The sequence below is a fragment of the Myotis brandtii genome, unplaced genomic scaffold, assembly GCF_000412655.1.
Source record: "Myotis brandtii unplaced genomic scaffold, ASM41265v1 scaffold165, whole genome shotgun sequence".
Classification (NCBI taxonomy): Eukaryota; Metazoa; Chordata; class Mammalia; order Chiroptera; family Vespertilionidae; genus Myotis; species Myotis brandtii.
The window spans coordinates 4,841,170-4,859,708 of record NW_005356042.1 but is presented as its reverse complement, the minus strand read 5'-3'; the positions used below and the strand labels follow the sequence as shown (position 1 = coordinate 4,859,708).

The following is an 18,539-nucleotide window of genomic DNA, read 5'->3' as shown; positions in this document are numbered from 1 at the left end:
GCCCCAACTCCCCAATCGGCCCTGCTCTGAGCCTGACCAGGGGCTGCACCTAGGGATTGGGCGTGCCCTCTGCCACCTGGGAGCAGGCCTAAGCCAGCAGGTCGTTATCTCCCGAGGGGTCCCAGACTGCGAGAGGGCACAGGCCGGGCTGGGGAACCCCCCTCCTTCCCTGAGTGCACAAATTTTTGTGCACCGGGCCTCTAGTTAGTACATAACAGTGAATTTTGCCCAAACCCTAGGTAGAATCATTTGTAATTTAGAGTTAAAATAATAAGGTTTTACTGTATTTTAAGAATTCTAGCCGAAGCCGGTTTGGCTCAGTGGATAGAGCGTCGGCCTGAGGACTGAAGGGTCCCAGGTTCGATTCCGGTCAAGGGCATGTACCTGGGTTGTGGGCACATCCCCAGTGGGAGATGTGCAGGAGGCAGCTGATCGATGTTTCTCTCTCATCGATGTTTCTAACTCTCTATCTCTCTCCCTTCCTCTCTGTAAAAAATCAATAAAATGTATTTAAAAAAAAAAGAAAAAGAACTCCAGAGCCAAGTGTTTGATGTCTTCAAATGATAAAGAAGAATGGAGTTTTAAGTGATTTTTTATCTCAAGAATTCAGTGACCAATGGGTGGTTCCAATGGTGATATACATTAGGGAGAACCATGGAAGTTACCTCTTTGTAGATCATGGGTGATGGAATGTCAACTGTGTGCGCCTCTGGCCCCGGTCACACACTTGCTCCAACGTCCTGTTCTCCTGAAGGCAGGCAGTCACTGGGGGACGTGGAGGTTAGCCCTTGCTTTATACGTTAGCACTCATGATGAGTCTCATCAGGGGGTGTGATTGCTTGAGACAAAGTGAGTTGTTTGGACAGTGTGCAGGTTTTGTTTACCGCATTGCTGCCCCTTACTGTCACGTCTACAGGCAGTTAGACAAATGCATTTAACTTCTTCACAAGATAACCTCAGTCTGTTGAAAATGCACTGAATAAGAATATCCATATTTTTCTTCTCCCAGACCTCGATGCCAGCTACATGATGTGATATGGCTCTAATTTTGCTGTTTTTGCTTCAGATTAGAAGGGCAGCAGGCCCTCGGAATACTGTAGGCCAGCAGCAGTTAGATGGCATGTCCTGTCAGTCAAATGGAGGCTGGCCTTTTACTGTGGGCAGAGAAGCAGAGAGAAAAAGGAAAGGCAGAGTCTTCATTATTTTCAGCTGTTGGTTCTCAAGCCAGCCTTTCTGCTAAATTGAGCTATTGGATACTTTATGAACTTGCTTCTAACTAGCACTCTGAATCCTTCTACTAGCTTGTGAGATCGGTTTAGGGTGTTTGCTGCACAGTGGAAGTCTTACCTGAAAACATGCTTCTGTTTGTATTCTTGTCAACTCACGGCAGGAATGGCAGTGTGGGAAGTGAAGAGTTTTCCTGTCTGGTGTGTGTATTTGATCTGTTTCTTGGGTCTGGAGTCATGTATGTCACTGCTTACTGTGATCAATTGGAATTAGTAATTGGGACTTGGCTCAAAAGTGATAATCAAGTGTGAAGCTGCTCTTCATGTCAACCACTAGGTGGCAGGCATGCTATTTGTAACCTTTTTTTTTTTTTTTTTAACCAAATTTCAACAGGGCAGTGGGGATTATGTGAATGTGCAGGACTAGTAATTTCCATGCTGTTTTGATGTTACAGGTAAATGTGTTTTTATAGTTAGAAAGATGTGACTAGTTTTTATGTGTAAATTTACTGATTAATAGAAGAACATCCTATGTTCTTATCATATGGACTTAAACGTTACTAAGAATCACAACTACACATAGAAGTAAAACAAGGATTTAAGTAGTCACATTTAAATATAAGAGGTTGAACTTGTTTACTCAAATGTTTCTGGCATGTAACTAAAGAGCTAACGTGCAGGATTGTCCTATCAGAGTAGATGTGATTCAAATTAGGAAATAACCATTTGAGGTTCCTTAAAGTTCAAGATATCCCTTCTGAAGTTTTTCTTTTTTTCACTTCCAGTCCTTCCTGTATTCCATTAACCAGACAATATGCTTGCGATTGGATAGTATTGAAGCCAAGCTGCAAGCTCTTGAGGCTACTTGTAAATCATTAGAAGAAAAGCTGGATCTGGTCACGAACAAGCAGCACAGTCCCATCCAAGTCCCCATGGTGGCGGGCTCCCCTCTCGGCGCAACACAGACGTGCAACAAAGTGCGATGGTAAGAACAGACGTGTGGGCCATGGTCACTTCCTCCCCCAGGCTCCTCTGTGCGGTTACCCAAATTGTAGTACACATGAGGGCATCTGCCTCTAGCTTCACGGCACCTATTTCACTTAGACCAGTGATCGGCAAACTGCGGCTCGAGATCCACATGCGGCTCTTTGGCCCCTTGAGTGTGGCTCTTCCACAAAATACCACGTGCGGGCACGCACGTACAGTGCGATTGAAACTTCGTGGCCCATGCGCAGAAGTCGGTATTTTGTGGAAGAGCCACACTCAAGGGGCCAAAGAGCCGCGTGTGGCTCGCGAGCCGCAGTTTGCCGACCACTGACTTAGACTCAAACTAAACACGTGATACCCTGCTGGACTGGCTTGGAGTCATCCTCACATTTTCTTTCTGACATGAACCAGACTGGTGCATCTTTTCTGTGAAATTCACCCATCACATCTTGGAAGATGTGCATTTGTTTCTTTGTTGTTGTTTTTCTATCTGGCGAGTCTTTAGATATTTTTTCTCCGTATTAGTATTTATAAATTTTATTTGAGTATATCAAACTTTTTCCATTCACGTCTGTAGTTTTTTAAAAATCCTCACTCAAGGATACTTTCTCCATTGATTCCTTAGGCCCATTTGCATTTGTTGTGAATGATCTGTTGGGAAGTCTAAGTGTAATCTCACAGCCCGAATGCAGACACCGTAAAGGTCTTTTCAGTAACGAGGCCTCTGGGTGATAAGATGTTCACTGAAATACCACTCTCTCTTCTCTTTGGAGGCTGCACGGGGCCCAAAGCCAGCCCCACCTGCAGGGCCTGGTGCGGCCTCTCAGCTGCAGGGCCCACTTTTGAATCTCTCTCTGAATACTGAAATCCACTCAACTGTTGATTATTTCTGATTAAAACTGGCCCAGACTGACCATGGTATCAGCTCTGAGAGTTATTCTCTTTAATCCCTGGAGCATAGGGGCAGTGGACTGCTGCCAACCTCAGCTGGTATTTTGGGTCCAGATTTTCAGATTCTACACCTGAATGAGATTCTTTAAATAAATCCAAGAAAGAAAGAAAGAAAGAAAATCTTTTTCTTTGATGTTAAAACTTAATTATTGTAATAAAAATGTGAGGTTACTTGGATGGGGTCTCACCCACAGCGGTCTTCTAATTGAGGAATAGAAAAATGGACTTGAATTCTTTTAGGTAGGTGCTTTTTTCCTTCCTCGCAAGTGTGCCCATATTTGGATTTTGCTTATTGTAATTCCTGGAATAGTGAGGTTTTGTTTCGCATTGGTATTGGGGAAGTCCATATAGAGTAGGCTCTTCCTTTAAATGCCCAGCTGTGAGCATTCCAGGAAGGGCCTTCATTTTATTATGTGGACTGAAGGGATCACGTGTATGGACAGGCACATTTATACTGTAGATCAGTGTGAAAACCCCTCTTTTGCACTTTCTTGAGATTAGACATAGAGCCATTTGAAGAAAGTGCATTAGTAGGACATAGCTGGGCCTGGTGTTGGCTTGATGGGGGTGCTGTCCTAGTTGAAGACCAAGCTGGAATGAGGAATTCCGGGGGGGGTGGGGGTGGGTCGTGAGACATGAACTCTCGATTTATAGGTTGCCTCCCATACATGCCCCAACTGGGAATTCAACCTGAAAACTGGGTATGTGCCCTGATCAGGAATTGAATCTGCTGTCTTACTACCCTGTGTCGTACAGGATGATGTTCCAACCAAATGAGCCACACCGGTCAGGGCACACAAGTGGTTTATTTTGATTGAGCTGAGATTGACATAACAAATTTTTATTTTTAAAAGCTTAGATTTTTTTTTACAGCTTAGTGTGTTTTTATAATTATAAAACAATTGTAATAAATCAGAAGCTTCTTTAAAATCCTCTCAAAGTAAAAAGCAGATTTCTTTTTTTTAAAAGCATATTTTGATTGATTTCAGAGAGGAAGGGAAAGGTAGAGAGGGATAGAAACATCAACGATGAGAGAATCATGACTGGCTACCTCCTGCACGCCCCATACTGGGGATCGAGCCCCCAGTCCGGGCATGTGCCCTTTTGTTTTAAATGTTGCTGGATATTTGTGGAAGGACTGTTCTGGTCTTTGAGCCTCCATGGCTCTGGGTAGAAAGAGGCCTCGCTCACTCTGTGCATCTTGTTCTGGCATTGGAGCACTGGCCTGGGTCACCAGTATCCAGAGTGTTTCCATTTGGGGCATTGACCTTCTCAGTCAAAAGTATAGCATTTCATAAGCTTTAGGATGTGACAAACTCAGGGTAAGTTTGTTTGAATTGTGAGGGAATGGTGTGATCTCAGCAATGACAGACGTTTTAATTTTTCCTTATCAAATTTTGAATTTAAAAAATATTTTTATTGATTTCAGAGAGGGAGAGAGAGAGAAACATCAGTGATGAGAGAGAATCATTGATCGGTGCCTCCTGCATGCCTCCCCTACTGGGGATCTAGTCCACAACCGTGGCATGTGCCCTTGACTGGAATTGAACCTGTGACCCTTCAGTCCGAAGGCTGACGCTCTATCCACTGAGCAAAACTGGTTAGGGCTGAATTTTTGATGTTTCCATTTAATTTTGTATGCATGTGATTTCTATTCCTGACTGGTCTACACTCCCTCACACACCTGCTGACTTTTGGTGACTTTGTTGTGATTTCCTGTACATGTTACAACTGAGTATTAACCAAAGAAAACATATAGTTTACACATATACACTTTATGAGTCATTAACATAATCTGATGACTCAGATTCAGTCTGATAAGCAGATAATAAACAGTCAAATGTTTTAATAGATTATGCATATTGTAATAATTCGGTGTACTTCCAGTGTTAGAATAACTCATATCTCATTGATTGGAATTGAGTTGAATCTGTAGGTTAATTTGGAGAGAATTGCTGGCTTGCTTTTGTTAATTGAGAGGTTTTCTTTGAGATAATTCACAAAAATTAGGAAGTTAATAGTATATCAGATTTCCTAAACTCAACTTGGTGAATAATTATTTTGAGTTTCAGAAGGATATAATCTAGTGAGGCTTAATTGTAGGTTGGAGGGAGGGAAAAACTTTCTCAAATAATTTTCAAATATTCTGGTGGAACTCCTCCCACCCCAGCTGCAAAACACAAAGTTGGAGGTCACTGTGTGAATAGAAATATCACCTGATATAGGGAATGAGTGGGAAGTTATTTGCAAATAATACAGCGCTGTCTACAGTTTTAGTCTTACCTAAGGTTTGCTCTTAGTTTGGGTTAATATAAGTAACTCAGAATGTGAACTCCCTGAGGGTAAAGCATTTCTGCTGTGCCGGAGTGGCCTTCTCACTTACTGCCATTCAGGACAGTGTCGGTGATGGAAGGGGTCAGAGGATTTGGCCTTTGGGCATTTTAAGTTATTTAAACTTGTCTTTGGAAGAGTAGTTTCTCCTAAAATAGGATGTGCTCTTAGTACCCATATGTGTAAGGTGAGGTTTAGACAAAGAACATAATTGTGGACATTCTTAATTATTTGATGTGACATGCTCATGTCCCCTCAGCCTTCAATGGTTGTTCAGTCAACATCTACAGACATGTCACTGCTGGTGATATTACAGACTTGGTGGCAGTTGTTTTCTTTAAAAAAATATTTTTATTCATTTCAGAGAGGATGGGAGAGGTAGAGAGAGATAGAAACATCAATAATGAGAGAAAATCATCGATTGGCTGCCTCCTGCCTGCCCCACAGTGGAGATTGAGCCTGAAACCCGGGCATGCGCCCTGACCTGGAATTGAACCATGATCTTCTGGTTCATAAGTCGATACTCAACCACTGAGCAACACCAGCCAGGCCAGTTGGTTTCTTATTTCCTGGATGAGCTTTTTGCTTGGATTAAATGCTTTTGGTACTTGTGGAAGTTTTCCTTGATCGTTGGAAATTGAATATAAGGAATGACTATGATGCTTATGCAAACCAGATTCTCCCAGGGAACTCCATTCTTCAAGGGGACTTAAGAAGTGTTTGTTTGGTTAAACCCCAGTGCACTGAAACTCTTGGGTAGGGATGGAGAATATAGGCATGACTCCTATACCTCTAGCAATTTCCATGGCAGACTTGTTAATTGATGTTGACCCATCCCTGTGAGCTTCAAACCTGAATCAGTGTGGTGTTTTCAGGTAAATGGAGCTGGCTCTAAATATTAAACTATTTTGGTTCTATAGGGTTTTCTCTGTTCCTCTGTTAGTATACAATAAGAGGTGTGTGTGTATATGTGAGTGTTTACATTTGGAATCCAATTATAAGTCATTGAAATCTGTATAGGATTTTAGCAGATTCTGTGTTAGAGTTTCTATGAAGTACTCTAAGCACACAGTTCTTCTGTAGAGCGTTTGGGTGCAATCTCTGGTCCACCCCTTGTCCCAGGTCTGCATGTGTTTCTTGTTGGGCTCTCTGCATGGCAGATAATGACCTTGGAAATGTTGGCTGATCCTGCCCTGGTGTCCTTGCCTGCACTGGACCAGGTTATGGGCTCCAAATTCTCTGGTTCAAGCCAAGGGGCTGCTTTTGTCCAACTTGTTTTTAGTTTTCCTTTTGTAATAAAAAGTGGCAAACACAAACTTGTGGAAAATAGTTTACATCCTACATTTTCCAAGTCTTTTATTTAAGTCCCTTTTTTTTTTTTTTTTGCACAGATTTGAATAAAGCTCCTAAGTGTGCATTCAAATGATAGTCCATTTTTTGTGACTGATGGGTAAAGGGAGCAGAAAAGTTGATGTTTTAAAATAATAATACAGGTACTGTCAAAAAGCAATTTCTTGAAACCGATGAGAAGTTGGCCACTTCCTAAGTGTAGCTTGGAAAATGTTTGCCATGACAACTCTGAAAGCTGAGGACACAAAATTGATTTAAAAACAAAGCAACTAAAATGCTTAAACACTGAAAAGGGTAAGTTGTAACAGTATTGAAATAGGATTATTCCTGCTGCTGACCAGCAAGTGGCTAAGAATATGAGAAATACTTGGTTTCAGATCCAGGCTCCATCATCTATAAATGGTGAGAACCTGGGCAAATTCTTACCTTTTCTAAGCATCAGTTTTTCATCAGTAAAATGAGAATAAAAGTAGTAAGCTAGGGTTTCTGTGGATGAGATCACTGTAAACCAATAAAATCAATTTCAGATTACAATAAAAAATAAAAAGCACTTATTCAACCAAAAGGAGCTGTAACCCTGGAGACACAGATTCAGGTAACAACCTAAATTGTGTCTGAGACAAAGGGCAGGATAGCAACCTTCCTGCCCAGGCTCTCAATTAGGTCCATTTTATGTAAATGAGGTATCCAATTGTGCAGTACTGAAAGTCAAAACCAGAGTTTCCCTACAGTGGCTGACTCTTCTGGTGTAAACAAACAAGGCAGAGCGAGGAGAGGGTCCTGGTATACAGAGAATGTGAGAAACCCCTATCAGGAAGTGGCCACTAGGCTCTTATCTATAATAATAAAAGTGTACTATGCTAATCAGACTGGACATCCTTCCGGACAACCTTCCGAATGAAGCCGGCACTGTGAGGGAAGCCTGGGTCCCGGATGCCAGACGGAAGCTGGTACTGGCAGCCAGGGGAAGGAAGGCCTACTCTTGCATGAATTTCGTGCATTGGGCCTCTAGTTGTTTATAAAATTTGGGCCCTCAGTTGACCATAGGGAGTCCATTTTTAGCAGATAAATTTTTTCTCAGGATTCACATCAAATGAATCTTCCCAGGGTTCCCATCATGCATATAGGTGTTTAGTATTCCTTGATCTTCCTCAACCCTCTTATGTTTAAAAAATTAATAATATTAATGTTGGTTGTTCACTGTGTCTAATATTGACCAGGCTCTGTGGTACATGCTGGGCTCACACCAGTAAAACCACAGGATTCTAGGTCACACTTGGTTTAGTATCTTCAGAAATTGCACTGACAGCATCCATTCTAGGCCTTCCTCTGCATTGTGTTTGTAGGTTTCTGTTCTGGCTTGTGATCCTTAACCATTTTTCTTTTAGCTTCAGATTAGCAGCATGAGACCAAGGAAATCTAGAGGCATTAACCAGAGAATTGCACTCAGATATGAAGCTTATTCTTCCATTCACTCATGTCTTAACCCATAGGCTTGACCATGTAGTGGGCATTCACCTTAGCAGTTGTGATGTACCAGTGAATAAAACAGTCAAAAAGATCCCTGTACCTGGACAACCACATAACAAACTAAACTGTAATAACAGATGAGAAGGTGCTGAGTGTTGTGGGGAAACAGTGGCTAGGACAGATTTGTGCCTCTTGTATAGGGTTGTGTGTAATTTTGTTGTTGTTTTAAACCAGAGGCATTCATCAGAATCATCTTGGGAATTGTATTTTTTTTTTTTCAAAGTCCCAGGCTGTCTGGGGGTGGGCCATAGCTTCCACAGGAAATTCTGATATTTCAGAAGTTGGGGGCTGTAGACTATTGCTTCATTGATTTTGGTTAAGAATGTTGGCTCTGCTGCTTGAGGATTTGAACTCAAATCTAAGTGTGTCACTTACCAGCTGTGTGGGCTTGGGCAGATTATTGACCTGTCTGTGCATTGCCCCCACAGGCTTCCAGGATTGAATGCCTCCTTTTACATGGAGCCCTTGGGGATGTCCTGCTGGGGTCCATGGGGGTCCTGCACTCACACTCACAGTCACTGTCCACAATGGGTGAATGGTCCTTGTTTCACCCATCATAGGTCACTGGGCCAAGTTCTAGGGCCTGCTTTACTTCCGATACTGTATTTAGGCAAGAGTGTTCAACTTGTGTAATTAGCATAATATTAGAATTAAAACAACCAGGATAGCCTATGGGGTCTAGCTATTTCCCTTTTCCTTAATTTTGATAAAGTTTAATACACACACACACACACACACACACACACACACACACGAGGCCTGGTGCACGAATTCGTGCACAGGTGGGGTCCCTCAGGGTGACCTGCGGAGATCAGGCCCCAGCTCATGCCCCCAGCCTCGCCGCCCCAGCTTGTGCCCCCAGCCTTGCAGCCCCACAGCGGCCTGGCGCCGCCCCCTCACCTGCTCCACCATCCCGCCTGTGGGACGATCGATCAGCACAGGGGGGGACTCCCCCCCCCACCCCCCCCCACCGCCGCTGCTGCTGGCTGCTGTCTGCGGGGCAATTGGCAGGGTGATTGGGTCCCCACTTGTACCCACCTTGGCCTGGCACCGCCTGCTCACCTGCTCCACCATCCCACCATGGTCCTGCTCTCATCGGGACCCATAGGGGCTGGCAGCACCTCCACTGCCGCCCACTGCCAGTGCCACGTTGCCAATGCCCACCATGTTCCACACCGCCCCCTGGTGGTCAGTGCACATCATAGGCAGTCAAACTCGAGGTCTCTGGGTTGAATGACGGCCTGAGGGGATAATTTGCATATTAGGGTTTTATTATATAGGATGTTTTTTTTTTTTTTATTTCAGAGAGGAAGGGAGAGGGAGAGAGATAGAAACATCAATGATGAGAAAGAATCATTGATTGGCTGCCTTGTGCAGGTCCCTGACTGAGGATTGAGCCCACAACCTAGGCATGTGCCCTGACCGGAATCGAACCATGACCTCCTGGTTCATAGGTTAATGCTCAACCTCTGAGCCACACTGGTCGGGCTTGATTAAGGAGCTTAAATAACAAACATACAGTTATAGGTAAAAGTATAGATAATGGTTTAAGATTGCAAAAGAATGAATTAAACACAAAGTTTTTTTAAAAACAAAGTAATCAAGAAATAGATAAATTGAAAAAAAAAAAAAAGAAATAGATAAATTGATCAGTGGAACAGAATAGAGAGCCTAGAAATAAACCCACACAAATATGCCCAACTAGTTTTTGACAAAGGTGCAAAAGAGCTCAATGGAGGAAGAACAGGCTTTTAACAAATGGTACTGGAGCAGTTGGGCATCCACAGGCAAAATAAAAGAAATGAACATCGATGTCAACCTCACAGCTTGAACAAAAATTAATTTAAAATGGATTACAGATTTAAATGTCAACTGGAAAACCTTTAGAGGAAAACACAGGAGAAAATCCTTGGGTGTTTAGGCAGACTTCTTAGACTTGACACCAAGAGCATAAAAAGATAAATTTGACTTGATCAAAATAGGAAACGTATGCTCTGTGAAAGACCTGCCAGGAGGATGAAGAGACAAGCTACAGCTGAGGATAAAATATTTGCAGACCATTTATTTGACAGAGATCTGGTTTCTAGAATATAGAACTCTCAAAACTCATCAGTGAAGAAACAATCCAATTAGAAAGTGGGTAAAAAATAAAACAGATATTTGACCAAAGAGGAGATAAAGGATGGCAGATAAGCATATGATTATTTAGATGTTCAGTATCAATAGTCACCAAGGAAATGCAAATTAAAACCACAATGAGATATCACTCCACACCTATCAAAATGGCTTAAATAAAAAATAGTGACACCACCAAGTGTGACCAGGATGTGGAGAAACTGGATCTCTCCTCCGTTGCTGGTGGGAATGTAGAATGGTGCAGCCACTCTGGCGTAAAGTTTGGCTGTATTTTATAAAGCTAAATACATACTTGCCATATGGCCCAGTAATCACATTCTTAGGCATTTGTCCCAGAGAAATGAAAATTTATGACCACACTAAAACCTCTGCATGAATGTCAGGGCAGCTTTATTTGTAATAACCAAAACCTGCAGACACCCCCAATACCCTTCTGCAGATGAAAGGTTAAACAAACTGTTCCACCTGTAAACAAACACCCATTCCACGGAAAGCTGTGCAGCACCAACACCGAATGAACTGTTGATACTCGCTGCCACTGGATGACCTTGGGGGCACTGTGCTGAGTGCAAAAAGCCAGTCTCTAAAGGTTATGTGCTGTATGATTCCATGTCCATCACTTTCCCAAAATGTCGGAACTATACATTCAAACAGGTTAGCCCTAACTGGTTTGGCTCAGTGGATAGAGCGTCAGCCTGCGGACTGAAGGGTCCCAGGTTCAATTCCAGTCAAGGGAATGTACCTTGGTTGCGGGCACATCCCCAGTAGGGGGTGTGCAGGAGGCAGCTGATCGATGTTTCTCTCTCATCGATGTTTCTAACTCTCTATTCCTCTCCCTTCCTCTCTATAAAAATCAATAAAATATATATTAAAACAAACAAACAGGTTAGTGGTTGCCAGGGGATAGGGTGGGATGGGAGGGTGGGTGTGTCTAAAGGGGCAGCACTAGGCCTCTCCTCGGTGGCGATGGAGCAGTACGTGGATCTGCACATGATGTCAGCTGCATCGAACTATATGTGACATCTTACTGCATGCAGAAACTGGTGAAATCTGAATGAAGCCTGTAGTCTCACTAGCAGTATTGTTCCATTCACTTTCCTAGTTTTGATACTGTACTACAGGTTATATAGGACGTCACCACTGGGGACACAGGACTTGGTATACTTTCTTTGTAATTTCCTGTGGGTCTATAATTATTTCAAAACGTGTCAGGGTTCAACCAGAGAAGCAGAAACACTAGGAGATATGAGAGAGCGAGAGTCAGAGTCAGAGTGAGAGAGAGAGAGAGAGAGAGAGAGAGAAATACAGCATTCCCATGAGGAATTTATCACAAGGGATTGACTTATACATTCATTGTGGGGGCAGGTTGACAGAAAGGGCACATCATGGTCAGCTGGCAGGAGCTGTTTGGAGTCTCCAAGACCAGGGAAGAGTTTCATCTGATCAGGCCAGGCCCATCCAACATTATGGTAAACTCTCAGTTATTCAGACCTCAATTTAATTGGATTTAACAGAAAAAATTCCCAATCTGTATGTCATATGTAAAAATTAACACCCTCTTAATTTTAAAATGCTTTTAACCATGATTTGCTTATAATTAAATTAATAGGTTATTTTTGTTGTTGTTATTCACTGTTATTTTAAACAAATTTTAGCAAATGGGCCATATGTTGGAAAAAACACTGCCACTGGATTTCACCAGCATAAATAAATACTACATACCTACAAGTATAGCCTACATATTTAAGTCCAAGAGACTGCTTGTAAACAATGTTCCATAAATGATTAGCATGTGATCACACTGCATTGTGGGCGGTAGTTGGTTCTGTTATAACTTGGCATGACTTTCTGCAGCAGTTTTAACATGTGCTGGCCGATGTTCCCACCTGCGCTGAGCCACACCCCAGCCGTGTGCATTTGTTTACTCACGGTGACTGGTGAATGCATGTATTTACTAGGCCTATTCAGTATAAATTTAAAGTTACTGTAATATATATAGACAACTTCTATGAAATTAAGCTTTTCATACATACTTAATTTTAATTACACGAACATGTCTACATAAGTAAAAACGGGTAAGCTAGCTAATTTGTCAGTTTTTTAACAAATATTCGAAAAACCTACTTTATTATATAATGGATTTTGGCTTTAAGGGATATCCCCTCATCCAAATTAATCGGTTATATCCAGGTTTTACTGTATCTTTCTTTGGGTTAACTTCAACCAATTAGGACTTTAATCACATCTGCAAAATTCCTTTCAAGCAGCACCCAGATTAGTGTCTGATTGATTGACTGGGACTGTAGTTCAGCCTAGTCAAGAAACTTAATAGTGTGACAATTTTTCAGTATCTACCCTTAGATAACTATTTCATTCTTCTTAATGTGATATGGATGTTTCATAATTTTTGAAAAATGAAATATTCTTTGGTACATTTTGAGGTTGACATAAGTTACATTAGTTAAGAGTTGGTAATTTCTGGCATATTGTAATACTGATATTTAAAAACAAAACTGATTCATTGCTCTTTAAATACTTTAATCTAAAACCATTATCCATTAAAAAAATCCTATGAATAGGCTTTTGACAGCCAAATTTTACCTTGTTTCTTTGCTTTTTGAACTTTCATTCCCATTTCTTTTCCAAAGTTTTGTCCTATCTGACAGGCTGTCACACTCCTCAGTAACAGAAATATGGACAGAAATTGAAGCTAAATATTTATTTCCTGTAACTGTAAGGCCCCAGGGTTAAAGACATTTATTAAAATTATTAGTACACAGGTGAACAAAACAACATAAATATGTTACTTTTGTTTATAGTGAATTCTTAATAACCCAATATTGTGAATGTATCCTTGTGATGGTGAGGATTTAGTTTTAGTTAATTCCTGAATCCATGACTTACTGCTTAAAATGAGACAGGGTTCATTCAGCATTACTTTTATTTCTCTTTTTAGTTTTTATAGTTTTAAGTTCTGAGAAATGTTGTTCCCATAAATAAATCTGTGGGAGAGGAAAGAGTTCCTCAGGTCTTCAAGTTACATGCCAAAAATCGTTGTGGTCTATCATCAAAAATTATTTTTGATGATCTGTGAGCTGGATATTTTAACTAGGTCTTGATAGTTTTGTTGAAAGCAACGAGCTATGGAACAATAGCTCACCGCAGGGCTTTCCAGTCGGTCATTGGAGGTGTTGCCACGTTTCAGACTGGCCCTGTGTTTGTACCTCAGGTGTTCATTTCCTAGATGGACAGTGCACCCGAGTATAATTAGAGTAAATATAATTAGAATAAGAAGTAATTTTTTTTAAAAAGTAAAACAAACAAATTGACCAGAGATGCTTTCTCAAGGAGAATAATGTTTAGGAAATAGTACTTTCTGGAAGGCAAGGATCTTGAAGTTGAGATGCTGGGAACTGGCCCACACCAAGGAACCTCCTGAAAGTCTTCAAGTGCCTCCCGGTTTACGTTTATTCCAGCTTGAAGCTGGTTGCCTCAGAACATTGTTTTCTTGATCTTAAGAGTCTTTAGGGGGAAAAGGTATATTTAGTTAAAACAACTTTGCCGATGATGGGCATAAATGAATTTTAATCAATGTGGAACCTCTCCCCATTATGGAACTTGTCTACTTAGTAGAACTTATTAAGTTGCTCATGGAATGAGAGAGAACAGGAATGAGTGTGTAAGGGGGGCCCTGGGGGATGCTAGTGTTCCGTGGAATACTCTTTGGGAAATATCAAATGTATGCAAACCTTTTTGTCTGTACAGTGGTCGGCAAACTGCGGCTCGAGGGCCACATGCTGCTCTTTGGCCCCTTGAGTGTGGCTCTTCCTAAGCCTTAGGAGTACCCTAATTAAGTTAATAACAATGTACCTACCTATATAGTTTAAGTTTAAAGAATTTGGCTCTCAAAAGAAATTTCAGTCATTGTACTGTTGATATTTGGCTCTGTTGACTAATGAGTTTGCCAACCACTGGTATAGGAGAAGCGTGAATTCGTCAGACTGTACATGGCCAAGTCAAAGGTCACCCAGGTTACTTGCAACATCCTCAGGGTTTGGTGGTGACTAGCTGTCACCAAAGAACAAGTAGAATAATAATAAAAAACAACACACCTTTGAGTGACGTGCTGTGGATCATGCTCTTTTTTTGAAGCAGAATCTTTTGTGCCCTGATTTGGGGAGAGGGCTGAACAGCCGTGTAGCCGTGACAGTAGGCTAGGTTTTCACGTGTGCTGTTGGCTACATGGATCTTATGTAAAGGCACTGCTTCCCGAGTTGTGTTTTGGAGAATGAGGTCTAAGAATGACATGCTTTTCAAGTAATACTGCCATGTGTTTCAAGTGCTCATTGTGGCACTCTGACCCCTACAATGGGAGAAGACTCTAAAATTTCCTGGGGCCATAACTGCCAAGGGCTAGAAGATGAATGACTGAAGTCTCAATGAGTGTGCCCTTTGAGATAGGCTCTTGGCTACTGGTGAACACACAGTGCTGCCTCTACGAAGATGCCCAGTGAGGGCTCAGTTCTTTCCTGTGATAATTTTCCTTGAAAACAAAACCCTGAGGTCCTTTGGTCCTGGTTCCTGCATTCTCCCAGTGGAACCTAGAGGTGGTCAATGCCATGTGGCCCACCCGCAGTCCCTCTACTGTGTTGGTCCTTTCTTCCCAGAGCAGCACTAACATTTTGGGATGGTCTTAGTAAGTGTAGCATTTATAACTGTCATGTAGGAATCCATTGGGATGGAATGAGTAAAAGTATTAAGCATGTTTTTCAGGAAACATGATACTTTAGAAACCTTGTTAATTGTGCATAATTTGTGACATCTCAATCTATTCTGTATAAAGGTTTAAATAGCCCTTTCCTGTATTACCCCATGTGCAAACTGAGAATACCAACAATGAGGAAGGTTACACTCTCTATATAAAAAATTCCCATCTTCAATTTATTCTTTGCCCAGTGTAAATTGTTTATTACTTTAAATGTGGTTTCTGCTTGGGGCCACCTCCCTTCCTTAGTGCCCATCATTGGGAGCTGACTGTATTGAATTACTCTTATGCACTCTTACAATGAATGTTGTTGTTTTAAGGTCTTCTTTTTCTTTGTGATTCTTTTGTTCCCTAGCGTCGTCCCCCAGACTACAGTAATACTCAACAGTGATCGGCAGAACGCCATTGTAGCCAAGATGGACGACCCCTTGAGCAACAGGGCACCGGATTCCCTGGAAAATATCATTAGCAAGTCAGTAGCCACAACACCATCTCCACCTTTCACTGCCACTGCCACTGCCACTGTGATGAGTCCCCTTGAGGACAAATCAGCATTTTGAACTGGGCACAGTTGGGCATTTCTGTCCTCACATGGGTTGAGCCCAAAAGGCACTGTCCACACTTCTTTGTGGTGTGGGGGGGCTGTGCCATGCTTCGGACCAAGGTCCCATCAGATGAGCTGGATAAGAGCAAGAGGTTAAAAAGGACAGACAGCATTTGGGCGTTTGGGACTGTTGTGTTCAGTGTAGTGTGTGGTGGTATCGAGACATGATGCTGTGTTTTCACAATAGTCAGTCAAGCCCTTATCCTCTTACCTGCTCATGGCTTACTCACATCAGTCTGTCTGTCCAGTAGCATGTCAAGTCAACAGATATTCTCATGTAGATTTGCTACGTGAAAATTTGCTAAGTGGTGGAGATATTTTGAGGTAATGGCTTTTTTCCTCAACCTTTTTCTTTTGAGACATTTTAAACGTAACCTTTTTTGGAGATGGGAGTGTATAAAAGGCATTCTCGCCACCCTTATGTGATGATGAAGTGAGTTCCAGGTGGCCTTGTCTAGTGGTCAGGGCTCAGCTTTTCCTGATAACATTCCTCCAAGAGGGCTCTTTGCTTTTTGTTTCTTACCCGTGTCTTCACAACGTTCTGTTTTGCCTGTTCTCTCAGTCTCCTCTGCAGATTGTTCCTCCTCCAACAGCTGTGTCCTATTATCTTTGTTGTCATAGCCTGGGTGTCTGAGGGCCTGCGTGCTGGGGTGCAGGGAGACAAGGTAAAGTCTGGGTGTCTAGGTGCTCAGAGGTGGAGGAGGTCTGGCCGGTGGAGAAGAGACAGGGGCAGGTGTGCCTCTTGATGGCTCAGGTGAACGTCAGCCCTCAGAGTCTGAGCCTTTAGGAGCCAAGTCAGCCTGGACAAGCCTCTGTGGAATCAAGAAAGTATACCTCCCTTCTCTGGGTAGAGCTAGGATTTGAAACATGTTTTAATGTGTAAACAGGGAAATTGTGCTTCTCTTTCCTTCTCAGTGCTTAGCAGTCCACGTTGAAGGGCTGTTGAAAGGGTCTTTAAAAAGGCAAGTAGCATGTCTCCAGATAATTTTTATTTTTAGAGTACTTTTCGAGCTGGGCTGTGTCCTGTTTTTCTGACAATATCTCATTGCTTCGTATAGGACCCCTGATGGTGGTGAGAATATTTCATCGGAGATACTTGACTGGCTTTTTAAATCTACTTCAGTGGTTTTTGTCAGTGGAAATCATTGGGAGTGATAACTGCATTTTCAAAGGCTGAGTCATTTCTAGAATGTCTAACAGTAGGGAGTAGATTAGATCAATGGAAGTCTCTAGCCATACTTCCTCCTAATTTACTAGTAGTTTTTCCTTTGACATTGCTTAAAAGTTACTTTATGTGAATGTCAATATTTTATAGGACTACCTCTGTGATCCAAAAACAGCATTTAGGCCTTGAGTCACAGAAAGCTGTGATTTTACTTCATGATATAAACACTTTTAAAAATTTTTAAAATGTTACATAGTTTCTTCCAACCTCAAATTATTTACTGGTATCAAATTGCTATTAATCTTAGTAGAGGAGGTGCATGGGAAGACTTGTGCCCACTGCTCCGTGTGAAGTTAGCCTCGGACAAGGGAAGGAAAGAGGAACACACAGCGACTCATTGCTAGTCTCTGCCTGTCGGTGGTGCTGCTCTCACAACACTGGTGGTGTTTTTGTTTCCCGCTCAGCGCGGTTCCCGGGCGTCGGCAGAACACCATTGTGGTGAAGGTACCTGGGCAAGAAGACAGCCACAATGAGGATGGGGAGAGTGGGTCCGAGGCCAGTGACTCCGTTTCCACCTGTGGACAGTCGGGAAGTCAGAACATCGGAAACAACGTCACCCTCATCACCCTGAACTCAGAAGGTGCGCCCACAAAGCCTTCCTTTCCTTTGCCTGAATAGTATTAGGTATCTCCCACCCCCCTTTTAGAAAATTAATATATGTTTATTGTTTTTGAAAAGTGATAAAATAGAAAAATGATGAAGGAAGTGTAAATAACCTGGTAAATTCCACGTCCAGAGAGATCTATAAATTTCCTGGGCATTTTCTGTATTAACATACACACTAATTTATGATTTTATAACTTGCTTTTTTCCTTTGCATAGTAGAAATCTTTCCACATTAATACAGACTTACATAATCATTTTCAGTCAGTTTCACTTATTTAAACAAGTTCTGGAGGCTTTCTAGTGATGGGACAGTTGTAATTTTTATAACTAGTGGTGTAACTAGTAGTTGGTTCACTGTCTTGGACAATAAGTCTATCCATGTCTCTCTGATGAGGGCCCAACATAGTCTCTCAGAGGTGTTGCACTTTCAAGTTGGGTCCATGCCACAAGCTGTGTCGTTTCTTCCAATGAGATTTAGAGGTTATGAGTCAGGACCATTCTGTGGTATCATTCTATCAGGAGAAAACATTTTGTAATACATATGTTTCACTGACACTGTCCTTGGGAATGCTTCCCCCAGCAGTTTCAATATAACGAGAACTTGGACTGAGCAGTCTTAGTTGGCACAGTGGGTTGGGGAAGATGATACAGAGAGGGGTGGGTGGAGTCGTCTTTAAGTCACTGCTGTGTATATGATGTTGGAGGAAGAGCTAATCCATTAATGTCTCTTGTATCAGATTTACTACTGACCTGTAGGGCGTCATCTGTTAAATATTTCTCTGAGATTTATGAATGCACTGAGAATCGGATTAGCTGTCTCTTGCCGTG

The 18,539-nt window shown here is 42.0% G+C and overlaps 1 protein-coding gene across 9 annotated transcripts in view; it reads left to right on the top strand.

Moving 5' to 3' along the window:
- Positions 1-18,539, top strand: part of BANP (BTG3 associated nuclear protein) — a 153,083-nt gene that overhangs the window by 48,017 nt on the left and 86,527 nt on the right. For 7 of the 9 annotated variants that reach the window (XM_014536667.1, XM_014536666.1, XM_014536663.1 and 4 more), the window contains 3 exons: positions 2,012-2,211; positions 15,632-15,748; positions 17,510-17,685. In XM_014536667.1, the coding sequence (XP_014392153.1) occupies positions 2,012-2,211; positions 15,632-15,748; positions 17,510-17,685 (493 nt within the window). The remainder of the gene's footprint in view (positions 1-2,011; positions 2,212-15,631; positions 15,749-17,509; positions 17,686-18,539) is intronic. The other 2 variants (XM_014536669.1, XM_014536668.1) reach the window with 1 other exon arrangement.